We start from the raw sequence: 24299 nt of genomic DNA on the forward strand, positions 1-24299 counted from the left end.
GCATGGCAACCCACTCCAGTATTCTTGCCTGGAGAATCCCATGGACAGAGAAGCCTGGCAGGCTACAATCCATGGGGTTGCAAAGAGTCGGACAGTGAGTTAGCACACAGCATGCATTATTAAATAGGGCAAGTTGAACTAGAATTAGTCCCAACATGCCTTCAAGTTTCTAATAATTCTGGCAGATTAAATAAAAGTAGAAAATACATGCAGAACTCTTGACACAAAGCAGCTGTAGACACATCTCTTATAAAAACTCTTTAAAAGAACCAAACATTCCTAATAATAGTTCTTTTTTAAAACTGACAGCAAAAAACAAAAACAAAAAATGACCCTTGTATCCATCCTGGGAAAATAAAGAGCCCTGTAACATGCCATGGTCATCTTTCTGTGATTCATCCTAGCAAGGGTCTGCAAGTCCGGACCTGGGTTAGAAACTAACAAAAGAGTATGATGCCATGAGGTGGTCACCTCATGGAGCTTTGGAAGAAAAACTGTGGATGCCAAGAACCCACAAATATGCCATATTTCCCAAGCAAGTGTCTAAGTCTGCACATCACATGTGACTTTTTAACTTAACCATGTCAGCTCTGCAGATTTAAAAACCATGTTCATATCACATGTACTTCTAGAGTTACTTCAGAGTTCCTGATTCTATAATTCAACCATGGCCGCTGACTCACTTATTACTAACTATAAATCACTTGAACGTTTAGCTGCTGGATGTGGGGGCATTCCCAGTGTTTGGCTAAGTGGGCTGTGAGGCAGCCGAAGCTTTGTGGCTAACCGTTCAGGCTGGAGAGCCAGGCTGCCTGGGTTTGAATCAACTTTCTCTACTCACAAGCTGGCAATGACCTGTGGTGAGTCACTTACCTTTATGTGCCTAACTTGTGAAATGACATGAACATTTTCCTTTTAGATTTTTTGGTGAAGTTTAAATGAGTTGGTATTTGGGAAATGCTTATAATAATATTGCCAGAGTAAACCCTGTTGTCATTATAAGAAGTTATTTCCTTAAACCAGCAAAAATCCTCAAAATTTGCTACATGGGAACAATCTGGAAGGCTTGTTAACACACAGACCCCAGGCCCCATCCCTGCAGTTTCTGATTCTGTGGGTCTGGGATGGACCCTAAGCATTTATGTTTTGTTAACAAGGTCTAGGATCATGCTGACGCTGCTGGTCCCAAAACCACACCCTCAGAAGAAAAACAGCTTTTAAACTCAGTGTGCTGTTAATCCCTTTCAACAGGAAAGGTTTCTCCAAAATTGGCCCACAAAAATCAAACTGCAGGTATCACAGGTTATCATCGCTACCTCTCAGCCTTCAGACCTAACTCTGGGGACCCTCAGACTTGAGAAGAGCTCACAGTGATTAAAGCCAAGTCCTTACATTCAACAGGTGGAGAAGATAAACGTGGATAAGGTCCCCCGGCTGAAACTGCCCTGCGCACCAGTCAGAATGCGCCTGAGAAATCCCGGGATTTAGAAAAAAGCGGAGGAAACGAGAAGCGAGCAGGCATACGTGCCTTCTCAAAAATAAAACTGGGTGGTCGTTTATTATCTGTCTGTGTGCCGTGGAGCCTCGGCTCAGTCCCCAGACACGTAAGTCAACGTCGCCCCGCCCCGCCTTCCCTTCCTCAGCTCCGGAGGGTCCCTTTGCCCCGGGCAGCTGAACTCAGGAAATGCCAGCGGCGGGATCCCCTTGGTCACCTGGGCGGAGAGGTGAGCGGCTCCGTCAGTCCTTTGCTGGGAAGAGGAGAGGACCGATACCCGCGCCAGCGAGGGGCTTGGCATGGGAAGGCAGCTAGTCCTCTGTCCCAGTCTGGGCAAGGCGAGCAGCGAGGGACGGGCGAGAGTCGGGAGGGGTGGAGCAAGGGCCGATGAGGGAAAGGAATTAAAGCAAAAAAAAAAAAAAAAAAAATCACCTCTTCAGTGACTGCTGCCGGAGAAAAGACACACTCTTAGTAAAGATTCGTCAGTAGGTAGAGACCCTTATTGTGGGCATTTATGATAGATTTGCCCGTAAAGGCTAAGGGAGGAGAAACTCCTGGGACTTGGGGGTAAAATGGAGTGATGCTAATAGATATACCTAAATTGACAGGTTTAAGGGGAACTGAAGCGCACTGTTGAGGCAGGAGAAAGTACACTTCCAAACCTCCACTTTGCGTTTTGTTTCTGTAACAACAGCAGTTATGAAGAAACACTTCTGACTGCCGACTTTGGGTTATCCACGCTGCAGCTGTCCAAGCGCCTCCAGGTCTCTCTTCAGAGCAGTACTCCTGCGGTAAGCCAGAAAGGTCAAGCCATTCGCCCACCTGGGGAGCAGAGAAGAGAACGCTTCCTCACTCAGCTGTGGGTACAACTCTCCATTTCTTGGGAAGATTTTCAGTCTTTGCCTATGTCAGGAGAGGATTCAGGACGACGACAGAAGAGCTCAGGTACTGTCCATTTCTATTTCATTATATACATTTTCAGGTGTATGGGAAACCGCTCCCATGTGTTCAGACTTTTGGGTCTCTTTTCAGTAACTCTCAAGTGGGCAAACCCAGAACTTCTATTTTTCTAGCTGAGCGACAGAACTGCTTTCAACCTATTCTTTTCTTTGCTTGCCTAATTATAAGAAGGTGGAAATGCTGTCTCCAATCACATATTTATTTAAATATTTGGTAACCAGACAGTTACAATGACATAAGTGGCCATCTGATTAAACCAGAATTAGATTTTAATTTGGGCTAAATTCTAATTCCATGATATTTATACCTATATGAAGATACAAGCAATTTAGCATTTCATGTTATTTTAAATGTAGTTTGTAGTTAAAGGATGGCTGCTGGTAGAATCTAAAAGAAACCATTCTTTGAAGATGACTTTTCTTAGAAAAGCATAATAGAGATCTTATTACATCTTCATATGTTCTGAATTGCAGGCAAAAATTTGGTTTGGATCCCTGGGCTTGCCTCACATGTGGGTACCAGATACCATTTTTTCCAACAAGCTGAGCATGTTTCTTCTCTGCTTATGCCCCCACCCCCACAGCAGATGTGAGAAGGAGAAGGGACCAAGGGAAGAGGCAGAGGGATGTTCTAAGCAGAGCAAAAACAGCATCATGCCTGTGAGGGGTCAGCGTGGCCCACTGTAGGGCAGGTATAAGGCTCAAGCCCTCTCAGCTGGTCAGTTACTATTCGTTATGGTCATCATTTGGCAGTGACGTGTATAATTTGTCTTTTTTTGGCAATGACTTATGACATTAGGAAGAGATTTATTCATCCTTTCAGTGATGACAGCTCTAACTAAAAGTGTTTTTGAAGGTTTAAGAAAATGAAAAACCAAACATGCTCAGTGATAAAACATGTATTATGAAACTTCACTTGATCACACATACACAGAAACACACACATCCAATAAAGAAAAGGCTAGAAGGAATAGAACAAAATGTTATTGATTATATCTGGGTGGCGGGGAGTATAAGTAACTTTATTTTATTTGACTTATTTACAACTTCTAACTTTTCAGTGTTGCACACGTATTAGCTTTATAATTAATTTTTTTTAAGTCTAAAAGAATTAATGTATAAACAGGAACTAAATTTTATGTATTTCAGTTGTCACAATATAGCCATTATGCTTTCCATTTTCTTTTTTTTAATGAATCCCTAAGTAAAAGGGATTCCTGCTTTTCATTAAGAAGTGAAAATCTGTAAAGGAATTTTCACAGCAATAAATACCCTGCTTGTCACAAAAGTCCATATGAGGCCAGCACACACTATGGCTTTGTAGTTAGCTTTACCATAAAAGTTGCAAATGAAATTGGTCCCTAATAACCAAACTAAAAAGCCTCTTGATGAAAGTGAAAGAGGAGAGTGAAAAAGTTGACTTAAAGCTCAACATTCAGAAAACTAAGATCATGGCATCCAGTCCCATCACTTCATGGGAAATAGATGGGGAAACAGTGGAAACAGTGTCAGATTTTTTTGGGGGGGCTCCAAAATCATGGTAGATGGTGACTGCAGCCATGAAATTAAAAAGACGCTTACTCCTTGGAAGGAAAGTTATGACCAACCTAGATAGCATATTCAAAAGCAGAGACATTACTTGGCCAACAAAGGTTCGTCTAGTCAAGGCTATGGTTTTTCCAGTAGTCATGTATGGATATGAGAGTTGGACTGTGAAGAAGGCTGAGCGCCGAAGAATTGATGCTTTTGAACTGTGGTGTTGGAGAAGACTCTTGAGAGTCCCTTGGACTGCAAGGAGATCCAACCAGTCCATCCTAAAGGAGATCAGCCCTGGGATTTCTTTGGAAGGAATGATGCTAAAGCTGAAACTCCAGTACTTTGGCCACCTCATGCGAAGAGTTGACTCACTGGAAAAGACTGTGATGCTGGGAGGGATTGGGGGCAGGAGGAGAAGGGGACGACAGAGGATGAGATGGCTGGATGGCATCACTGATTTGATGGACACGAGTTTGGGAAACTTCAGGAGTTGGTGATGGACAGGGGGGCCTGGCGTGCTGCAATTCATGGGGTCGCAAAGAGTCAGGCACGATTGAGCAACTGAACCTTACAGGACGGTGTCCCAGATTACCCGTTACTGTGTGTGGTCTACTGGAACTCTGCTCAAACCATATTTATAACTGAGGTATGATGTTTTTTCAGGATGAAGCCCAAAGGCAGGGGAAGCACCAACTTATTGCTCTCCTTCACTGCAATCTGCCTGATAGCCCTCCCCGGGGGCGGGGCCTGTCCTCGCCGCTGTGCCTGTTACGTGCCTACAGAGGTGCACTGCACGTTTCGGTACCTCACCTCCATCCCAGAGAGCATCCCACCCAACGTGGAACGTATCAATTTAGGGTGCGTGAGGGCGCTTGTCTTGCTTCCTTCTCAGGGAGGGATTGAGTACACTGGTGATGTCCCCAAAACAGTTGTGACTTTGGTAGATTAATTACAATTCTTTTAATAATACTTTCCTTCTGAAATGAGTGCATGAGGATCTTAAGCTTTCTGGGGCAATAAGAAAATTTTTCCCTGTAAGCTTTTACTAGGGGAAAGTTTTTCTAGAACCCAAAGTCATTCATGGTAGGCTGAGACCCCCATGATTATAGAAAAGCTTCATTCTGGCTCTATTTTTGCTGAGTAATAAAATAACTCTTGCTAAGAATTAGAGTTATGATAATATCCATAAGAGGTAAATGTCCTCCTATATATATGAAAAGTTAACTAGATCTTTTTCTTTTTTTTTTTAAGCCTTTGGATTTTTTTCCCCTAGAAACCGACTTATTTAAAATACTTAAAAAATTCATAAGTAATTAAATCTGCTAAAAAGTGACTGTATTTTAAAGGTTGGTGAACAAACGTGTGTGAATGAATGAAAAGGCAGACTTAATATCTTTTGACATTAGTGAGCACCTACTATGGACCAAACACAAGGATGGTACCAGGGATGCAATGATGAAGTATACATTATTCATGTGTAGAAACTAGTTAAAGTGAAAAGACAGATGTATAATCAGTACAATTTACTAAGAATTGTAATACAGCATACGAAGTGTCTTGGGAACAGTCACTACTGACAACAGCTAACATTAATTGTGTCCTGGCATTGAGCTAAGCACTCTTCATGAATGCATTCATTTAATCCTCAAAACCCGTTTCAAGTAGGTTCTATTATTTGCATTTTATAGACAAGGAAACTGAGGCAAAAAAAGGTTACTGTTTTTATTTTTTAACCCAGCATTGGCCCTACTCCCAGGAGCTGGGTACCTGAGTTCATAATCATATCTAAAACATTTGATTTCAGAGCCCAGGCTTCTTAACCATTGTTTCATAATGATGAATTCCACCTGGGAGAATGAGGGGCAATGTCATTAGGGAATGGGCTGGGTCTTAACAGTGTTCACAAATAGAGAAGGCTGGAGTCAAGGGCATTCCAACCTGAAGATACAACATAACGTACAAAGGTTTGAAAATGAGAAGGGATGTAGCATGTTCCAGGAATGTGAGTAGGATAGTTTTAACTGAGAATGCAAGGGCTGGGTGAAGGGGCTGACCTTCCATGGCATCTGATGAATTCCAGTGTTTCAAGCATTGGGTTATCTTAGAGCACAGGGAATCTTTAGTGGGGGGTGTGTGTGTGTGTGAGAGGTGGGGAGTGAAATTCAGTTGTGTGTGTGCATTTGTTGGGTTTTGCTTTGACATTTGAACTTTAGTTGACAGACTTATGTCCAGAATGATGTTTTTATTTCAGGTACAACAGCTTGGTTAGATTAACAGAAGCAGATTTTTCTGGCCTGAACAAGTTGGAGTTACTACTGCTGCACAGCAACGGCATTCACACAGTCCCTGCTAAGACCTTCTCAGACTTGCAAGCCTTGCAGGTGAGACTGGTGTTGGGAAGGGGCAAGTTAATGAGGTGAGACGTGCCTCCAAAACCTACCTGTTCCCAGAGATCCCCAAAGTTAACATTCTGTACATCAGACGTAGACATCAAGGGAAAATGTCAAAGAACTGATTTCAAGTGGAACAGTATGTGGAAATTAGAATAAGAAAATTCTGATTTTCTTATACCTTAGGCTCACGGAAAGAAGTATCAATGCCCAGGGATTACTCAACCTTGAAAATGTAACTCTAAAAGGCCACTTCTAGTCATGTTCATCTGGGAATTGAATGTAGTTTGTAAAATAATTGCTATCTTTACACAGAAGTTAGCTTTTTATAAGCAATATATTTTTAAAAAATCTTTTTGAGTTAGTATGTTTTTATTTTTAATTGGAGTATAATTGCTGTAGAATGTTGTGTTAGTTTCTGCTGTACAACATGAATCACCTACACACACACACACACACCCACACACACACACACCCACCCACCCACCCTCCCTCCCTCCCTCCCCACCCATCCCACTGCCACCCATCCCAGCCCTCTAGGTCATCACAGAGCATCACTGAGCCATACAGCAGCTTCCCAAATTACACATGGTGGTGTATATATGCCAATGCTACTGTTGGTCCACCCTCTCCTTCCCCTGCTGCATCCACAAGTTTCTGCCCTGCAAATGGATTCATCAGTACCATTTTTCTAGATTCCATACATATGTGTTAATATATGGTATTTGTGTTTCTCTTTCTGACTTCACTCTGTATGACAGGCTCTAAGTTCATACCTCATTACAACTGACAATTCCATTCCTTTTGATGGCTGAGTAATATACCATTGTATTTATGTACATCTTCTTTGTCCTTTCATCTGTTGATGGACCTCTAGGTTGCTTCCATGTCCTGGCTATTGTAAATAGTGCTGAAATGAACATTGGGTTATCTGTGTCCTTTTGAATTATGGTTTTCTCAGGGTATATGCCCAGTACTGGGATTGCTGGGGCACATGGTAGTTTTATTCCTGGTTTCTTAAGGAACCTCCATACTGTTTTCCATAGTGGTTGTAGAGCAATATATTTTGTAAGTTTCACGTTACTTTTGCATTGATTTAAAAAAAATTTAAGTTATGAGGACTTCTAAGAATGTATCAAATATTTTAAGAATTACTACTCCAGTAGGCAAGAAAGTAAAAAGTAGGAAGAACTCTTAGGAACAAGAACAAAGGGAATGCAGGAAACATCAGGCATAAAGATTGGTATGTCTGCTGTAAGTAGGACTTGAGGCTTTAGAGAAGTTAATTCAATTTATGATGTCTATTAATTTTTTAATAAATTAAAAAGTAAAACTACTGTTCAGAAGTACAACCATACCTGACTTTAAATTAGAAAAAGATGTCTCCCCAAGGTCCTCATAGATGACAGTAAAGCAAACTGTCAGTTCTACCCTTAGAAAAGATAAATTGCCAGTGTACGGTGAGTCTTTTCACACCACATGAAGGCTGTGTAAAGCCATAGATTTAAGTCTAGATAAGTGATTATGTTGACTTGGTTTAATCAGGCTTTATTATTTGGAAGATATATCGTCAGCAGATTAGATGGAGTTTCTTCATGGAATTCATACAGCATGGTAGTGTATATATGTCAATGCTACTGTTCATAGCATTGCTACTGTTTTTCTTGACCAAGTTTCCAATAGATATTGATGAACACTGAGTTTGGTAATATTTGGGGCAAAGTTGTTCCATGTCGCCAAATTTTCTTTATTAGGAAACTTAGCATTCCAGAAAAGCATTCTCAACAGAGATGACAGATTAGGTCAAATCAGGAAAATATGATAAGAAATCATTGTTTTTACTAGCATTTTTTCCTTTTTGGAAAAAGAGTATGTTCAGCTGGTAGCTGGAGAAGGAATTGGAGAATACCCAAGCGCTACTGAAATACTGAAAAATTATTTTAACTTCAATTAAAATCACATTACTCTTAATAGCTAAAAACTAAAAAAACAAAAACAAAAAAACCCCAAATGTCTATCAACTCATAAATGGATAAACATGTTACATGTATAAAGTGGACTACTATTCAATAGTATGAATGAATAACTGACTTATATGCTAAACTAGTGGTAAGTCTTGAAAATAAGGCTAGTTGGAAAAAGGCAGGCACAAAAGACCACATATTGTATCACCCATTATTTTAAATATTGAGAAGAGGCAAATCCAGAGAAACAAAGTAAATCAGTGGTTTTCTGGGTCTAGGAGGAGGGGGGAAATGACTTGTTTCACCTGTACTTCCACCCCACTATTTTTCTACTTCATTGCATTGTTTTGAAATAAATCTGAGATATCGTGTTTCATCTGTAAGTACTTCAACATATATATATCAAAATTAGAGTCCTTAAAAAATAAGTGTAAAATATTGTTTTACCTTAAAATTATAGCATTAATTCATGAATATCACAAACTATTCATGAGTGTTCTAATTTCCCTGATATTCCCATATTTAATTTGCAGCTAGTTTGTCGAATTGGGATCCACACAAGGACTGGATAATCTCAGTGTATGTTTTATTATGAATATGCTTGTCCTTTGTGTGGTAATTCCTTTGACAAAATAAGGGTGTTCTTTGTATTCTTAGGTCTTAAAAATGAGCTATAACAAAGTTCGAAAACTTCAGAAGGACACTTTTTATGGCCTCAGGAGCTTGACACGGTTGCATATGGACCACAACAACATTGAGTTTATAAACCCAGAGGTTTTTTACGGACTCACCTCTCTCCGACTGGTGCACTTGGAAGGGAACCAACTCACTAAGCTTCATCCGGATACATTTGTCTCCTTGCGCTACCTCCAGATATTTAAAACATCTTTCATTAAGTATCTATACTTGTCTGATAACTTTCTGAGCTCCATCCCTCAAGAGATGGTCACCTACATGTCTGATCTGGAAAGCCTTTATCTTCATGGGAATCCTTGGATCTGCGACTGTCAACTGAAATGGCTGGCTGACTGGTTACGGGAGAAGCCAGGTACCTAGACTATTTCTTTGTTATAATTCAACAGATGAAATCTGTATGGAGGTGTTTTACTAGTGAGGGAGGTCAAAGTAATTTAGCTGGAAAGAAAATGAAATGTCAATAATTCATTGGGAATGAACTGTCTTAATTCATCAATGAATAATCTTTAATTCAGGTCAATTATCCAATTATCACTTCTGGCTTTTAGCAAGATTGGGAGCTAAGAAATGTATCATGTGTTACTCTTCCCTACTTACCACAAGGCATAGAAACCCTTCCCTCTTCTTATTTTCCTTTCAGTCATTTGGTCAATACATATTTTTTTGGAGTTTTATTCAAGGCCTTGTGCTCAGCGAAGCACCCACCAAGAGCGCTGTGTCTGCTCTAACTACACATCTGGTGAGATATCGATAAGCAATCAGAATGTAAAATGTGCTTTGACAGCAAAGTAAGAGGCAAGATGCATTCAGTCAACAAGTAGTTACAAGAAGTCAGAGAGAACATAGGGATGCAAAAGTGATTGTGGAGCTTATACTCTTTTGGAGAAAATGGGTTAACAACTAATCGCACTATTTCAATTAATCCAGTCGGTAGGGAATGACTGAAAGGACCCCACTGGTTTTGACATCTAAGTGGCGGCTGATTGGAAACAGCAATGAGAGCTGGATTGTTACGCAGGGGTTGGGGAGGCAGGGCTCCAGTTGACCCTGGAGAGACCTGGCTTGAAGTGAGGGAAGAAGGGTGACTGCCAGATGGAAATATGCCATCACTCAGGACTCTCTGAGCATCAAACAGACATGAGCACATTTAAGCTAAGCAGAGATTTTTGAGAGAGAGAAGGTAGCAACATTGCAGAAAGAGCAGATCGTCAATTGAGCCAGTCCCCTGACACGGCTGGATGTCAAGAGACCCAGCCTTTAGGTGGGTGGAGCGGTTTTCCTTAGGAGACAGGAGAGAAAAGGACTAGGTGGGTACAGAGGCAAGTGAGTTCATGGGTCTAGTGGAGGGGGTAAGAAAGTTCTTACCTGATGCCTTTTCCTTCTTTGTTAAGTTGTAGGAGAGGTGACTAAAGAGGGTGCTAGCAAGGGGTCAAGGTTGGAAGTCAGAAAAGTGGAAAAAGTCTGCAGTTGCTGTGGTGAAATATATAGATACACACATATATATGCATATGTAATACAGTTAGTCAATATAATTAGTCAAAAGGTGAACTGCTTTAGACCAAAAGACACCACCTTTGCACTCCAGGAGCTTGCTATCTTATAGATAAATATGCTCAACACATAAAAAGACAATGAGGAAAGGATGAAAAACAGCAAAATGTTTATACTGAAAATTTAGTTCTATAGGAGGCAGAATCAATAAGTTACTTCTGCCTTGAATAATATACCAAAAGAAAAGGAAGGAATAATAGGGAGGGAGCAGGAAGGTAACATATATTCAGTTTGTGTTTGACATTGTGCTCATTGCTTTCTATTTAATCCTCAATTTAGAGATGAAGAAATTGAGGCTAGAAAAGTTGGGTATCTTGGGATAATCATTTAGATTCTTATAGATCAGTTTTCTCACCTGTAACATAGGGATACCAATAAGTGAAAAAGGTAATTAAAATAATACATATAAAGTGCTTAGCACAATATATGACATAAGCATTCAACAAATGTGATTATGATTTTCACTGTCACCCAGCTCACATGGCTAGAAAGTAGAAAAGCCGAAACTCAAAGTCTAGTCCTTTTTCTATAATGTATTTGTGATGGAGAAACTGCTTTGTACATATAAATAGGGTAAGTCTCATGAAGAGGGCAATAAGTAGCCCAACTTGCCTGGCATGGGGTAGTATAGACTGGCATGGTGTTTTGTCTTTTGCTGTCTGACTTACTTCACTTAGTATGATAATGTCTAGGTCCATCCCTGTGGTTGCAAATAGCATTATTCCATTCTTTTTATGGCTGCATAACATTCCATTGTATATACACCACATTATTTTTTTCCATTTATTTGTCAATGGACATGTCTTGGCTAGTGTAAAAAGTGCTGGTATGAACACCGGGGCACATGGATCTTTTTGAATTAGAGTTTACCCTGGATATATGTCCAGGAGTATGATTTGCAGAATCATATGTTAACTCTTTTTTATGTGTGTAAGGAACCTAGATAGTTCCACATACTGGGTACATCATCTACAACAGTGTAGGAGGGTTCCCTTTTCTCTTTACCCTCTCCAGTCACATCAGCTTCTGCTTTGACATTTTTTTCATCTATTTCAAGAGACTGATAGTTTCTCATACCTTTAATTGCCTCATTTGACAGTCCTTTTGTACATATGTGGTCAGTAGTCAAATATAACACAGCTTCATCTGGTTATGGCTATCTTCCACTCCTGAGTTTCACAAAGCTCTAGGTGTTGTTTTTCTAGGAAATATGGATTTGTGGCCTTTTCTCTGACAGTTTTATCACAAATATTAAATTTATGCCCTTTTATTGTTTCCAAGCCTTTCTATATGCATAACTTATTTTAATGGCAAGCACAGTGTAATCTTTATGTAATACCAACAGTGCATGTAACTCAGTTGAAGAGAAAACAAAATATATAAATGGCTATGGCAGTACTGGTGTGTGTGCCAGCAGTGGTAGCTATAGCAAGACTGCCAGCTGGTCAGTCACAACTGTAAGACAACTTCAACTGTAAGACACACCTCAATTTGTAAGCTAAAATGTGGAAGAAATGTGGTCTTAGGGGAGGAGCCAAGATGGCGGAGGAGTAGGACGGGGAGAACACTTTCTCCCCCACAAATTCATCAAAAGAGCATTTAAACGTCGAGTAAATTCCACAAAACAACTTCTGAATGCGGGCAGAGGACATCAGGCACCCAGAAAAGCAATCCAACTCTTCGAAAGGAGCGCGACTGAACAAAGAGAAGAAATACAGCTCCACCCATCAGAACACCGACACAAGCTTCCCTAACCAGGAAACCTTGACAAGCCACCTGTACAAACCCACACACAGCGAGGAAAAGCCACTATAAAGAGAACTCCACAAACTGCCAGAATACAGAAAGGACACCCCATACTCAGCAATTTAAACAAGATGAAGAGACAGAGGAATAGCCAGCAGATAAAGGAACAGGATAAATGCCCACCAAACCAAACAAAAGAGGAAGAGATAGGGAATCTACCTGATAAAGAATTCTGAATAATGATAGTGAAATTGATCCAAAATCTTGAAATTAAAATGGAATCACAGATAAATAGCTTGGAGACAAGGATTGAGAAGATGCAAGAAAGGTTTAACAAGGACCTAGAAGAAATAAAAAAGAGTCAATATATAATGAATAATGCAATAAATGAAATTAAAAACACTCTGGAGGCAACAAATAGTAGAATAACAGAGGCAGAAGATAGGATTAGTGAATTAGAAGATAGAATGGTAGAAATAAATGAATCAGAGAGAATAAAAGAAAAACGAATTAAAAGAAATGAGGACAATCTCAGAGACCTCCAGGACAATATTAAACGCTACAACATTCGAATCATAGGGGTTCCAGAAGAAGAAGACAAAAAGAAAGACCATGAGAAAATACTTGAGGAGATAATAGTTGAAAACTTCCCTAAACTGGGGAAGGAAATAATCACCCAAGTCCAAGACACCCAGAGAATCCCAAACAGGATAAACCCAAGGCGAAACACCCCAAGACACACATTAATCAAATTAACAAAGATCAAACACAAAGAACAAATATTAAAAGCAGCAAGGGAAAAACAACAAATAACACACAAGGGAATTCCCATAAGGATAACAGCTGATCTTTCAATAGAAACTCTTCAAGCCAGGAGGGAATGGCAAGACATACTTAAAATGATGAAAGAAAATAACCTACAGCTCAGATTATTGTACCCAGCAAGGATTTCATTCAAGTATGAAGGAGAAATCAAAAGCTTCTCAGACAAGCAAAAGCTGAGAGAATTCTGCACCACCAAACCAGCTCTCCAACAAATACTAAAGGATATTCTCTAGACAGGAAACACAAAAATGGTGTATAAATTTGAACCCCAAACAATAAAGTAAATGCAACGGGATCATACTTATCAGTAATTACCTTAAACGTAAATGGGTTGAATGCCCCAACCGAAAGACAAAGACTGGCTGAATGGATACAAAAACAAGACCCCTACATATGTTGTCTACAGGAGACCCACCTCAAAACAGGGGACACATACAGACTGAAAGTGAAGGGCTGGAAAAAGATTTTCCATGCAAATAGGGACCAAAAGAAAGCAGGAGTAGCAATACTCGTATCAGATAAAATAGACTTTAAAACAAAGGCTGTGAAAAGAGACAAAGAAGGTCACTACATAATGATCAAAGGATCAATCCAAGAAGAAGATATAACAATTATAAATATATATGCACCCAACACGGGAGCACCGCAGTATGTAAGACAAATGCTAACAAGTATGAAAGGAGAAATTAACAATAACACAATAATAGTGGGAGACTTTAATACCCCACTCACACCTATGGATAGATCAACTAAACAGAAAATTAACAAGGAAACACAAACTTTAAACGATACAATAGACCAGTTAGACCTAATTGATATCTATAGGACATTTCATCCCAAAACAATGAATTTCACCTTTTTCTCAAGTGCACATGGAACCTTCTCCAGGATAGATCACATCCTGGGCCATAAAGCTAGCCTTGGTAAATTCAAAAAAAATAGAAATCATTCCAAGCATCTTTTCTGACCACAATGCAGTAAGATTAGATCTCAATTACAGGAGAAAAACTATTAAAAATTCCAACATATGAAGGATGAACAACACCCTGCTGAATAACCAACAAATCACAGAAGAAATCAAAAAAGAAATCAAAATTTGCATAGAAACGAATGAAAATGAAAACACAACAACCCAAAACCTGTGGGACACAGTAAAAGCAGTCCTAAGGGGAAAGTTCATAGCAATACAGGCACACCTCAAGAAACAAGAAAAAAGTCAAATAAATAACCTAACTCTACACCTAAAGCAACTAGAAAAGGAAGAAATGAAGAACCCCAGGGTTAGTAGAAGGAAAGAAATCTTAAAAATTAGAGCAGAAATAAATGCAAAAGAAATAAAAGAGACCATAGCAAAAATCAACAAAGCCAAAAGCTGGTTCTTTGAAAGGATAAATAAAATTGATAAACCATTAGCCAGACTCATCAAGAAACAAAGGGAGAAAAATCAAATCAATAAAATTAGAAACGAAAATGGAGAGATCACAACAAACAACACAGAAATACAGAGGATCATAAGAGACTATTATCAACAATTATATGCCAATAAAATGGACAACGTGGAAGAAATGGACAATTCTTAGAAAAGTACAACTTTCCAAAACTCGACCAGGAAGAAATAGAAAACCTTAACAGACCCATCACAAGCACAGAAATTGAAACTGTAATCAAAAACCTTCCAGCAAACAAAAGCCCAGGTCCAGACGGCTTCACAGCTGAATTCTACCAAAAATTTAGAGAAGAGCTAACACCTATCCTGCTCAAACTCTTCCAGAAAATTGCAGAGGAAGGTAAACTTCCAAACTCATTCTATGAGGGCACCATCACCCTAATACCAAAACCTGACAAAGATGCCACAAAAAAAGAAAACTACAGGCCAATATCACTGATGAATATAGATGCAAAAATCCTAAACAAAATTCTAGCAATCAGAATCCATTAAACACATTAAAAAGATCATACACCATGACCAAGTGGGCTTTATCCCAGGGATGCAAGGATTCTTCAATATCCGCAAATCAATGAATGTAATACACCACATTAACAAATTGAAAAACAAAAACCATATGATTATCTCAATAGATGCAGAGAAAGCCTTTGACAAAATTCAACACCCATTTATGATAAAAACTCTCCAGAAAGCAGGAATAGAAGGAACATACCTCAACATAATAAAAGCCATATATGACAAACCCACAGCAAACATTATCCTCAATGGTGAAAAATTGAAAGCATTTCCCCTAAAGTCAGGAACAAGACAAGGGTGCCCACTTTCACCATTACTATTCAACATAGTTTTGGAAGTTTTGGCCACAGCAATCAGAGCAGAAAAAGAAATAAAAGGAATCCAAATTGGAAAAGAAGAAGTAAAACTCTCACTATTTGCAGATGACATGATCCTCTACATAGAAAACCCTAAAGACTCCACCAGAAAATTACTAGAACTAATCAATGATTATAGTAAAGTTGCAGGATATAAAATCAACACACAGAAATCCCTTGCATTCCTATACACTAATAATGAGAAAACAGAAAGAGAAATTAAGGAAACAATTCCATTCACCATTGCAACGAAAAGAATAAAATACTTAGGAATATATCTACCTAAAGAAACTAAAGACCTATATATAGAAAACTATAAAACACTGGTGAAAGAAATCAAAGAGGACACTAATAGATGGAGAAATATACCATGTTCATGGATTGGAAGAATCAATATAGTGAAAATGAGTATACTACCCAAAGCAATTTATAGATTCAATGCAATCCCTATCAAGCTACCAACAGTATTCTTCACAGAGCTAGAACAAATAATTTCACAATTTGTATGGAAATACAAAAAACCTCGAATAGCCAAAGCGATCTTGAGAAAGAAAAATGGAAATGGAGGAATCAACCTACCTGACTTCAGGCTCTACTACAAAGCCACAGTCATCAAGACAGTATGGTACTGGCACAAAGACAGAAATATAGATCAATGGAACAAAATAGAAAGCCCAGAGATAAATCCACGCACCTATGGACACCTTATCTTTGACAAAGGAGGCAAGAATATACAATGGATTAAAGACAATCTCTTTAACAAGTGGTGCTGGGAAATCTGGTCAACCACTTGTAAAAGAATGAAACTAGAACACTTTCTAACACCATATACAAAAATAAACTCAAAATGGATTAAAGATCTCAACGTAAGACCAGAAACTATAAAACTCCTAGAGGAGAACATAGGCAAAACACTCTCTGACATACATCACAGCAGGATCCTCTATGACCCACCTCCCAGAATATTGGAAATAAAAGCAAAAATAAACAAATGGGACCTAATTAAACTTAAAAGCTTCTGCACATCAAAGGAAACTATTAGCAAGGTGAAAAGACAGCCTTCAGAATGGGAGAAAATAATAGCAAATGAAGCAACCGACAAACAACTAATCTCAAAAATATACAAGCAACTCCTACAGCTCAACTCCAGAAAAATAAATGACCCAATCAAAAAATGGGCCAAAGATCTAAATAGACATTTCTCCAAAGAAGACATACAGATGGCTAACAAACACATGAAAAGATGCTCAACGTCACTCATTATCAGAGAAATGCACATCAAAACCACTATGAGATACCATTTCATACCAGTCAGAATGGCTGCGATCCAAAAGTCTACAAATAATAAATGCTGGAGAGGGTGTGGAGAAAAGGGAACCCTCTTACACTGTTGGTGGGAATGCAAACTAGTACAGCCACTATGGAGAACAGTGTGGAGATTCCTTAAAAAACTGGAAATAGAACTGCCTTATGATCCAGCAATCCCACTGCTGGGCATACACACTGAGGAAACCAGAAGGGAAAGAGACACGTGTACCCCAATGTTCATCGCAGCACTGTTTATAATAGCCAGGACATGGAAGCAACCTAGATGTCCATCAGCAGATGAATGGATAATAAAGCTGTGGTACATGTACACAATGGAGTATTACTCAGCCATTAAAAAGAATACATTTGAATCAGTTCTAATGAGGTGGATGAAACTGGAGCCTATTATACAGAGTGAAGTAAGCCAGAAAGAAAAACACCAATACAGTATACTAACGCATATATATGGAATTTAGAAAGATGGTAACCATAACCCTGTATACGAGACAGCAAAAGAGACACTGATGTATAGAACAGGCTTATGGACTCTGTGGGAGAGGGAGAGGGTGGGATGATTTGGGAGAATGGCATTGAAACATGTGAAATGTCATGTATGAAACGAGATGCCAGTTCAGGTTCAATGCACGATGCTGGATGCTTGGGGCTGGTGCACTGGAACGACCCAGAGGGATGGTATGGGGAGGGAGGAGGGTTCAGGATGGGGAACACATGTATACCTGTGGTGGATTCATTTTGATATTTGGCAAAACTAATACAATTATGTAAGGTTTAAAAATAAAATAAAATTAAAATTAAAAAAAAAAAAAAGAAATGTGGTCTTAGAATTAGACTGCCCTTCCTCCCTTTCTCTAATCTTTCCATCCATTTGCCAGGGCTGGAGACAAACAGACGACTAGACAGGTCTTTCTACTAGTGGGTGATGAGGGCTAGGATAGGGGAAGTGGAAGGTACCCGGAGAACATAAAGCAGGGAGCCCACTGAGGAGGAGTGCACTTCTGGCTTGCTGACGAAGGAGGTAAGAAGTCAGGCAGTAATGGAAGACAGCCTATCAGACAGCAAGTGTATTGCAAGTAGAAGGACAGCGTATGCTAAGAGTGTGACAGGGTATGGCAGAGTTGAGGACTTGAAGGCGTTTCTGTGTGAATGGAATCTAGTGTGATGGAAAGAATGGAAATAATGTGGTCAGACTTGCAACTGAGCTAAAATACTTGATGTCCAGGGCTGAGCAATAACCAAACCAAGATGTGAGTATAATTCTATGATGAGGTTTAATTAAACCAGAGTCTGCTTTTCTTTTTTTTTTTTTTTTTTGGCTATAGCAGGGTTTGAGCCCAGGCTACTGGGAAGTAGTAAAAGGTCACAGCTGGTTGGTAAGTAGGTGGTTGATAAAAGCCTCTTTGACAGGCTTGCTAGCTACCTCCTCTGGGTAAGCTGGCACTTTACAATTTGCTGAAGAATGCTGAGGAGCCAGATATATATGACGGTGCCTGTCACACTGAAGAGTTTGGAGTCAGTGATCGGAGAGATTTGTCTCAGGCCTTTGAGGAACTGCACAATTACAGGAAGGTGATTTGACCCTGTGCAGTCACTTTGTAAATGAGATCTTCTAAGAAGTACAGTGCTTCTTTTACATGCTGTGTCTAAATGCATGATATGGAACAGGATGGAAGTCCCTAGCTGTATTTTGTATAAGGTAAAACCCCATATCTCTTATCAAGTATTGCTGTGACCAGCCATTTAAAATAGGCTCACCAGAGTAGTACTTTTATTTTTATTTTTTGCAGAGAAGAAATAATTAAATGACGAATTAGTATCAAAATGAGACTAATATTAAAGATAAACAAAAATCCCATGTATTTGGAAATTAAATGTCCACTTTTATTTTTTATTTATTTTTTTAATGTCCACTTTTAAATGACAGGTGTATCTAAGATGCCACAAGGAAAATTAAAATAAAAATGAAAAGAGAACTTACCAGAATTTGTTGCATGCAACTGACGCTGCTCAATTAAATACAATGTGGAATCTTGAATAAGATATGAAAACAAATAATGGTCACTAGCATAAAATTTTATGAAATTTGAACAAAATCTGTACTTTAATACTATATCACTTGTTAAATTCCTGTTTTGTATTTTTTTTTTTTTACAACATAGTATTTCTTTATAGTCTCAGAATTGGATTAAAGCCTCAAGCCTGACTCAAAATTTTTTTTAAATCACTAGTAAATTTTATAGACTTTTAGCAGTAATATTAGATGCCAAAATACATGGAACTATATCAAAGTTTTCAGGTAATATAAATTAGAAAGCTAACATTCTATTCATACTAAATAAAATGAGCAGAAACAAAAAGCTTTTGTTCATACCTATATATAGTATATATGTCAGACCTTTCATGGCTGCCCCATTGCTTGGGCAACAGCTTTCCTCTCTCTGTATTAAACCTGATCCTCCTCAACTGAGTCTACCTCAGGTGCCAAAGTCATACTGTGTCTTTCTGCACTCTTCTTAATAACCTTCTTTGTTCAGCCACATCCTCACCTGTTTCTTGATTGGTTCTACTGGCTTCATTATTTCCGGCATCCATCTTGTTCTCTCTATTCCTATTGTGACCAAGATAGACCAGGCCAAGGTACCTTGTAATTCATTCATCATTCTTTTTAGTAATGGACAGAAACTTGGGTTTTTAATGATATCCAGAATGTATAAATGGTAACTTATCAAACAAGTTATCATTTAAAGGACACTGAAATTCTCTGAGCCTTAAAACATTAAATGGGGGAAACAGAACTAAATAATAAGCTAATAAAAAGTGATAAACATAAGTATATAATTTTGTTTTACCAGATAAGGGAACTATTCAATTAATAGTACCAAATATGTACCCCAGGTGCTTTTTAGGCATGGAAAATACAGCTGTGAGCATGAGAAACAAAATTCTTGTGCCTATCGATGTAATATTGTGGCAGGGTATATAGAAAATAACATTTTCAGAAATCAATCCAAAGACCAAAAAAAAAAAAAAAAAAGGAAACACATTTCCAAATTGTTTCAAGTTCTAGCAAAAGCTACTTATTCAAAATGTTTAAATGTTAATTCGTGAAGAAGCCACAATGGGCAATAATTCAATTTTCATTTTTTTCTAGATATCATAAAATGCAAAAAGGACAGAAGTCCCTCCAGTCCTCAGCAGTGTCCACTTTGCATGAACCCCAGGACCTCTAAAGGCAAGCCCTTAGTTATGGTCCCAGCTGCAGCTTTCCTGTGTGCCAAACCCACCATTCACCCCTCTCTGAAGCTGAAGAACCTGACTGTTCTGGAAGACAGTGGCTCTGTGTCAATCTCTCCCCAAGATTTCATGGCTCCCTTCGGCTCTCTGACTTTGAATATAACAGACCAGACTGGAAATGAAGCTAACATGATCTGCAGTATCCAAAAGCCAGCAATGACCTCATCCATTGCGTTCACTGCAGAAAATGACTACATCACGCTAAATGCTTCATTTTCAACATTTCTGGTGTGTGACATAGATTACAGCCACATTCAGCCAGTGTGGCAGGTTCTGGCTTTGTACAGTGACTCTCCTCTGATCCTAGAAAGGAGTCACTTGTTCACTGAAACCCCACAACTCTGCTACAAATATAAACAGGTGGTACTGAAGCCTGAAGACATCTTTACCAACATTGAGGCTGGTCTCAGAGCAGATCCCCCATGGTTAATGCAAGACCGAATTTCCTTGCAACTAAACAGAACTGCCACCACCCTCAGTACACTGCAGATCCAGTACTCCAGTGATGCCCAAGTCACTTTACCAAGGTCAGAGATAAAGCCAGAGACATACAGATGGACCATGATTTCCAAAGATAACAATACTAAGCTGGAACGCACTGTTTTGGTCGGTGGGACCGTTGACCTAGACTGCCCTGGCCAAGGAGAGCCTCCCCCACATCTGGAGTGGCTTCTAGCTGATGGAAGTAAAGTGAGGGCCCCTTATGTGAGTGAGGATGGACGAATCCTTATAGGCAAAAGTGGAAAACTGGGACTCCAGATGGCTGATAGTTCTGACACTGGCATATACCACTGCATAAGCACTAACTACGATGATGCAGATATCCTCACATACAGGATTACCGTGGTAGAGCCCAACATAGAAGCCTATCAGGAAAATGGAGCTCGTCATATAGCTTCTGTTGGTGAAACACTTGACCTTCCTTGCCATTCTACCGGTATCCCAGATGCCTCTGTTAGCTGGGTTCTCCCAGGAAACACTGTGCTTCAACAGTCCTCAAGAGATAAGCAAATTCTTAACAATGGCACATTAAGACTATTACAGGTCGCTCAAAAAGACCAGGGTCACTATCGCTGTGTAGCAGCCAACCCAGTGGGGGTCGATATTTTAGTTAACCAAGTTTTAGTCAAAATAAAAGGGCAAAAGTCAGCAGAGCATAACGTAGAAACAGATGGATCGGGGTTTGATGAGCCCAATTCCATGGGTCAGCTTCAGGATCCACCAGCTACACATCTCCCCACATCTCCTCCCATGGGGGCTGAGGCTGGAACACATGTCTTGAGCCCAAGTAAGAATCCCAAACAGCGGGTATTAATATCCCAGAGGCGTGGAGAGTCAACCAGCTGGCGTTACAGGGATCACAGGAGGCAATTCCCTCCCTCTGCCCGGAGAATTGACCCACGGCACTGGGCAGCGCTTTTGGAGAAAGCTAAGAAGAATGTTATGCCAGAAAAGCAAGAAAATACCACAGGAAAGCCACCTCCACCAGCCACCCAACTCCTGGATATACCTGGTGAGGAAGCAGACTCATCAGGCGTGCTCCCTCCAGATGAGCAACTTACGGTCCCAGCAACTAAAGCTGCGGACGTTCTGACAAGGACAGTGGCTGCAGATTCCAGAAAATCACCTGACAGCCCTGTGACAAGTAAAACTGATGGCACCCCAGCCTCCCCAATTGTGAGTCCACAGACCCTATCACCTGAAAAACCAAGAGATTTCAGACCATCTACTACTATTAAAACTCAAGTCACGCCAAGGAATATAAACCCAACCGCATCAAGTGGAATGCAAGACACAACCAACCCAAATTTACCTAATGTGTTTCCTCTACTAACTGAAGCAACTCTGTTTCAGGATGCTGACGACATGGAGAGAAAAAAAGAGACCTTGCAAACTGCATCCCCAGTATCAGTGGGGGCTACTGCGATCAAAGATACCCATATCCAAACGCTGAGTAATGCTGTCGGCAAAGTTGGTATATTTTTAGGGTCAGTAAATGCCACAAATAGTTATCAGAGATCTGTAACAGGAGTTGGTGAACCCAGGAGCCATCACTCTCCTCCTCACAGTACTCACAAACCTAGCACCACTAAGCTCCCTTCAGACCCACACACTGCTGCTCCTTCTCAGTTACACATTCCTAGAAAGAGTACAATGAACGGTCCGCTGTCCAGGCGCTTTGGAAGATGGCGAAAAGTTTGGAGCAGGGGGCGAATTATCAGCCCACATAGGACACCAATTCTCCGACAGCATAGATTCAGCGTTGCAAGGCCCACATTCAGAGGCTCTTCAGAAGAAAGCACCACTGCATTTCCAGCCCCAGAGCTCAGTGCAGTGTGCCCATCCTGTTCTCCCAGAGAAAGGCTCACCACTGATGAGGCAGTGTTGTCTTCTCCAAGCTTATCCCCCATCACCCTCCCCAAAACTGAAATTGCCAGTGTCACAGCAGAAGAACCTACAACTCTAGTTCACAACCCATCATTACTGCTTGAGAACAAACCAAATGCAGATGCTGAGAAGACCACCCCTATGATAAAATACTTCAGTGCTGAAAGTACCCAAGTGACTCCAACTACTGCAGTTATGACTCATGCAACAAGTATTAGTTACCCAAGTGGGTCTAAAGCCAATGAAACCACCAGACATTCTGTGATTGTATCCCCACTGCCAGATCCCACCATCAAGTCACCGGTGCCTACCACTCTAGCTATTACCAGATTTTCAAGAAGGAAAATCCCCTGGCATCAGATCTTTGTAAATGACCACATGCAAAGAGAAACGCTAAAGAATCAGCATAAATTTGGTTCACAAAGCAGCACAGACTCGGTGCTTCCTAAAATATCTCCTGCTTTGCCCACAAATAAAGTTTCTCCCTTCCACTTCGAAACACTCTCAGCTAGTGTAATGAAAATCCCATCTATAACACCAGCCACAACTCACCTCAGTAACACTAACACACACAGCCTTGTAAATCTCCCAACAATGAAGGAGCTGCCCTCCCTACCCATTTACCCTACGCCTCCTAGTAGCTCAAGCAAAGAATCAAGTGCAAATTCCGTATCAATGCAAACAGACATGCTGACGACCACTCCCACTGCCCCCGCATCTATCATTATCAACAAAGCCCAGATAGACAGACCCAGGGCACGAAAAGTACAAAGGAAAAAGGAGCCTCAGAAGACGATGAGGGACCCAAATACCTCTCCCACCCAGACTTCTGGCTTCATTACATCCACCACTGTGACACCTCCTGTTTTAACAGCAGCTGAAACTTCAACCAAGCCCAGTGTGTCTGCTTTCACTCATTCTCCTCTAGAGAACACAAAAGAAATTTCAAGCACAGTTGGTCTTCATCCAGGAGCCTTTAATCTGACAGCTGTACTTGAACAACCATCCCAGGAGGGTACTCAGGCTTTGAAGAATATAACTGCTTCTGAAACCACTTTGTCCAGCAAACTACAGAGTACCCCTACTAGGAACACAATCAGACACTCAACCATGCCAACCTTCCTCAGCTCCAGTGCCACTCCAATGCCAATTCCCACCTCCCCTCCCTTGAGTAATCAAAGTGAGGTTACTGACAGTATGGCCACGCCCACTTTCAGAATGATGACAAGTACAGTGGTTGAGGCACATGAATCCTCAAAGCACAATGCTACTCCACAGCAATTAGCAGTAACGTCTCCCCAAACTCACCCAAATGCCAAATTTGCAGTTGGAACCATCCACTTTACCTACTCCAATCTGTTACCTTCTACTCCTATGCCAGCACTAATAACAGGTAAACCACAAGATTCTAAGCTGACTCACTCTCCCTGGTCAGAAAACCACTTTTGGCACAAGTCACACCCAGAAATTGCTGAAAAAGGCCAAAAGCCAGTAGTAGTGAGTGTACTGCCCACTCCAGGCTTGCCAGAGGTTACCACGCATGCTTCAAACTGGGACATACAGAAGAATGGAAAGAAAAGTGGCTTTGACAAAACAGCAGTTGAAAAAATAACAACTTCTGAATTCCTCCCCTTTGATACTTTATCTAGGGATGTATTTGAAAGGCCCAGAATAATTGGAGGAAAAGCAGCAAGTTTTACTGTTCCAGCTAACTCAGATGCCTTTCTTCCTTGTAAGGCTGCTGGAAATCCTGTGCCCACTATCCACTGGACCAGAGTCTCATCAGGTATTTGAAACAGTTTCTTTATAC

The 24299-nt window shown here is 40.2% G+C and overlaps 1 protein-coding gene across 3 annotated transcripts in view; it reads left to right on the forward strand.

Annotated features, from left to right (window-relative positions):
* Positions 1 to 1254: 1254 nt before the first annotated feature.
* The window catches only part of IGSF10 (immunoglobulin superfamily member 10), a 32407-nt gene continuing 9362 nt past the window's right edge, over positions 1255 to 24299 (forward strand). Inside the window, exons 1-6 of one of the 3 annotated variants that reach the window (XM_024990687.2) lie at positions 1255 to 1604; positions 2190 to 2440; positions 4654 to 4848; positions 6242 to 6371; positions 9002 to 9392; positions 19959 to 24275. In XM_024990687.2, coding sequence (XP_024846455.1) covers positions 4655 to 4848; positions 6242 to 6371; positions 9002 to 9392; positions 19959 to 24275 — 5032 coding nt within the window. In that variant the 5' untranslated portion in view covers positions 1255 to 1604; positions 2190 to 2440; position 4654. 3 annotated transcript variants of the gene reach the window in all.

Source organism: Bos taurus, chromosome 1 (assembly GCF_002263795.3).
Source record: "Bos taurus isolate L1 Dominette 01449 registration number 42190680 breed Hereford chromosome 1, ARS-UCD2.0, whole genome shotgun sequence".
Classification (NCBI taxonomy): Eukaryota; Metazoa; Chordata; class Mammalia; order Artiodactyla; family Bovidae; genus Bos; species Bos taurus.